Raw genomic sequence first — 3,067 nt, 5'->3', positions numbered from 1 at the left:
ATGGAAGTGCGCAACCCGCTGTTCGACCACTCCTCGCTGACCGCACCCCTGCCGCCTCCACCGCCCCCGCAGTGACCGGCAGACCGTGCCCACCCCCTGAGGACCCCACGGCGCACGGGTGGGAGCCAGGGACCCGCATTTCCCAATAAAGAAACCACGTTCTGACCCTTGGCCGTTCTTGTGGCTGGACTGGGGCGCCCGCCGGAAACCCCTTGTGGGGACAGGACACTTCTGTTCCCCCTGCACCTGTCCCCTAGGTGTGGACCCCCAGAGGAGGGCGGGGGGCACCCTGAGGCCAGCATGGATGGGGATGCGGGAGACAAGCCCCTTAAAGCGCTTTCAGATCTGGGCTTTGGTGCTGGAGACACACCCTCGGCCTCTGGGGTCACGGGGGTGGGCCTGAGGCCTCAACCACCCCAGAGAGAGGGGCACCTCTGGGCCCTGCTGGGGGCAATCCTTGCCACCCCATCCTTCTCCTCTAGGCCTCACCCCTCTGACACGTCTGCCTCAAGGGGGGTGGGGAGGGTGCAGGGCCAGGCAGATCTGGAGTTGCTGCTGCCCCCTTAAAATCCCTTCCCGCGTATGACATAAAGGGCTGGGTAGCCCGGCCGGCCTGGCTGAGTGGGTGAGCATCCACCTAGGAACCAGGAGGTCATGGTTCAGTTACACTCAGGGCACAGGCCCGGTTGCAAGCTCGATCCCCGGTGTGGGGCGTGCGGGAGGCAGCCGGTCCATGATTCTCCCTCGTCATTGATGTCTCTATATCTCTCCCTCTCCCTTCCTCTCTGAAATCAATCCTATATAATAAAGCCCTAATATGCAAATTAACCAAACGGCAGAACGACCAGTTGCTGTGATGCGCACTGACCACCAGGGGGCAGACACTCCACGCAGGAGCTGTCCCCTGGTGGTCAGTGCGCACCACTCAGCCAGAAGCCGACCTCTCCCGCCTCTGCTAAGTCAGTTGGACATCCCCCGAGGGCTCCTGGACTGTGAGAGGGCGCAGGCCGGGCTGAGGGACCCCCCCCACCAGTGCACATATTTCATGCACCGGGCCTCTAGTAAAAACATATTTGAAAAAACAACCCAGAAACTAAAGTAGCCATTATAAAGAACCTGCGAGGTTCCTGAGGGTGGGGCCTGGAGATCGCTGGCCCGCTGGCCCTAGGTGATGGGGGCAGCCCTGAGGGGACAGGGGGGCCCCAGAGGAGGGACAGGTGGGGTCGGGCAGGGGGTCGGGTGGGCCCTTGCTTAGAGCTAATGGTTGTTCTAAAGCAGCAGGCTTCTCGGACCAGAGCCCACCCAGGCTGGGACGTCCCTCCTGCCCCGGACCCCTGGCCTGTGGCCTCGGGCGGCCCTCAGCCATGGGAGGAGGCGGTGCCAGGGGTGGGCGCCCGGGTGGGATGAGGGTGGGTGGTGCCCGCTGCTATCTCACATGTGCCATCAGGGAGGTAAAACGGGGTGCGGAGAGCTGCAGGCCTCCGGGCAAAGGTCGCCTGGCACCCGGCGGGTCCGGCCCAGGCCCGTCCGTCTCGCCGGCTTGATCCTGCAGACCCGGAGCCAGGAGGTCCCGGGAGCTCTGGGTCAGTCCTTGGGGTCCTGACACTCACCTTTCCAACCTCCTGCTGCCCCGGCCGGGACAGAGCAGCCACCTGTATGTCCTGTCTTCTCCCTCCTCGGGGCCCCTCCCTGTCCCCCGAGTCCCTGCTGCCCAGCAGAGAGGGTGCCCCGTCCAGTGGCAGCTGCTATGAGAGGAGCCGGCAGGCCTGGGGCAGGGGAGTGAGCAGGGGCTGCGGTCCTCTGGGCAGGGGGCCTCCCTCAGCCCACGGCCTGGCACAGGCCCTGAGCAGCTCAGCACCCGCTGCCCGCCTGGCTCCCAGCGGCTCATTGGCCCCAGGCTCACTCAGAGCCAGCCCTGCTTTTAAAAATGTATATTTTTATTGATTTCAGAGAGGACGGGCAAGGGAGAGAGAGAAACATCAATGACGAGAGAGAATCAACAATTGGCTGCCTCCTGCTCGCCCCACACTGGGGATCGAGCCCGCAACCTGGGCATGTGCCCTGACCACAAGCTGGGGGAGTGGGGGGCTGCCCTGCGGCCAGGGTTTAGGGTTCAGGGAGGCCCTGGTGCCACCGGGACTCCGGAGACCCAAATCCTGACCAACTCCGGATTCTGAGTTCCCCGGCGGCAAACCTGCCCCCACCCCAGGAGTGGGTCTTGGGGCTCAGTACAGAGCAGGAGGGGTGAGCCAGAGTCGGGCACATCTGGGAGGTCCCTGGAGGAGCCTCAGCAGGTCCCGGGGCTCCTCACGGACAGGCTGTGGCTGTGTCCCAAGCCTGGGAGCCGGGGAGGGAAGGCACAGGAGGGGAGGGGCTGGCGCCTGCAGGACACCCTGGGCCCAGGTGGTCCCGTGGCTCCTGGCACCACCCAGTGCTGCCCCCTTGGCTGCACCTCAGCCTCAGTGCACCCACCTTCCTGAAGGGCGGCCCTGAACCACCCCCCCACTCCCCCCACCCCCTCTCTCCTCCTGAGAAACCTTCCCTCGGGCTCCCTCTGCCGCCTTCACTCCCTCGGAGCCAGGCAGCTCTGGGCACGGCCACCAGGGGGCCCCGGGCATGAGTCTGCACTCTGCCCTGTGCCGGCCAACCCCCAGGGCAGCTGGGCAGCTGGGCAGCTGGGCGCTGGCCCTCTCTCCCGGGGTGCCCCTGGGTCTGGGGCTGCAGTGTGTCGTCTGCCAGGGGTGGTGACCAGGGGCAGCTGCCCGCCCTCTGTGTGGGCCCAGCCCCTGGTTTCAGCTGCAATTGGTGCCCCCGGGAGGGCTCAGTGGCAGCGTGACGGGGGTGGGGGAGCTGTGAGCCGAGTCGGTGCCGCCTGCACCCCAGTGCGTCATAAGGTCGGGGAGGAGCTGGCATGAGGGGGCCCCCACTTTCCCTTTGACTCAGGCCTCTCACCTCTCTCCAACCAGGGCCTCTCGTTCTGACCTGTTTCTGGGCCAAACCTCGAAGCCCGTTTCACAGGCGGCAGGTTCCCACGGGGCAGGGCGGGCGCAGGCCCTGGGGGGGGGGC

At 65.9% G+C, this 3,067-nt stretch overlaps 1 protein-coding gene across 1 annotated transcript in view; it reads left to right on the top strand.

The window, feature by feature from the left end:
* Positions 1 to 3,067, top strand: part of FUT7 (fucosyltransferase 7 (alpha (1,3) fucosyltransferase)) — a 6,439-nt gene continuing 3,372 nt past the window's right edge. Inside the window, 2 exon segments of the mRNA XM_015572340.1 lie at positions 1 to 71; positions 258 to 355. Of these exon segments, the coding sequence (XP_015427826.1) occupies positions 1 to 71; positions 258 to 355 (169 nt within the window).

The sequence above is a fragment of the Myotis davidii genome, unplaced genomic scaffold, assembly GCF_000327345.1.
Source record: "Myotis davidii unplaced genomic scaffold, ASM32734v1 scaffold609, whole genome shotgun sequence".
NCBI lineage: Eukaryota > Metazoa > Chordata > Mammalia > Chiroptera > Vespertilionidae > Myotis > Myotis davidii.
This window is presented reverse-complemented; position numbering and strand designations above follow the sequence as displayed.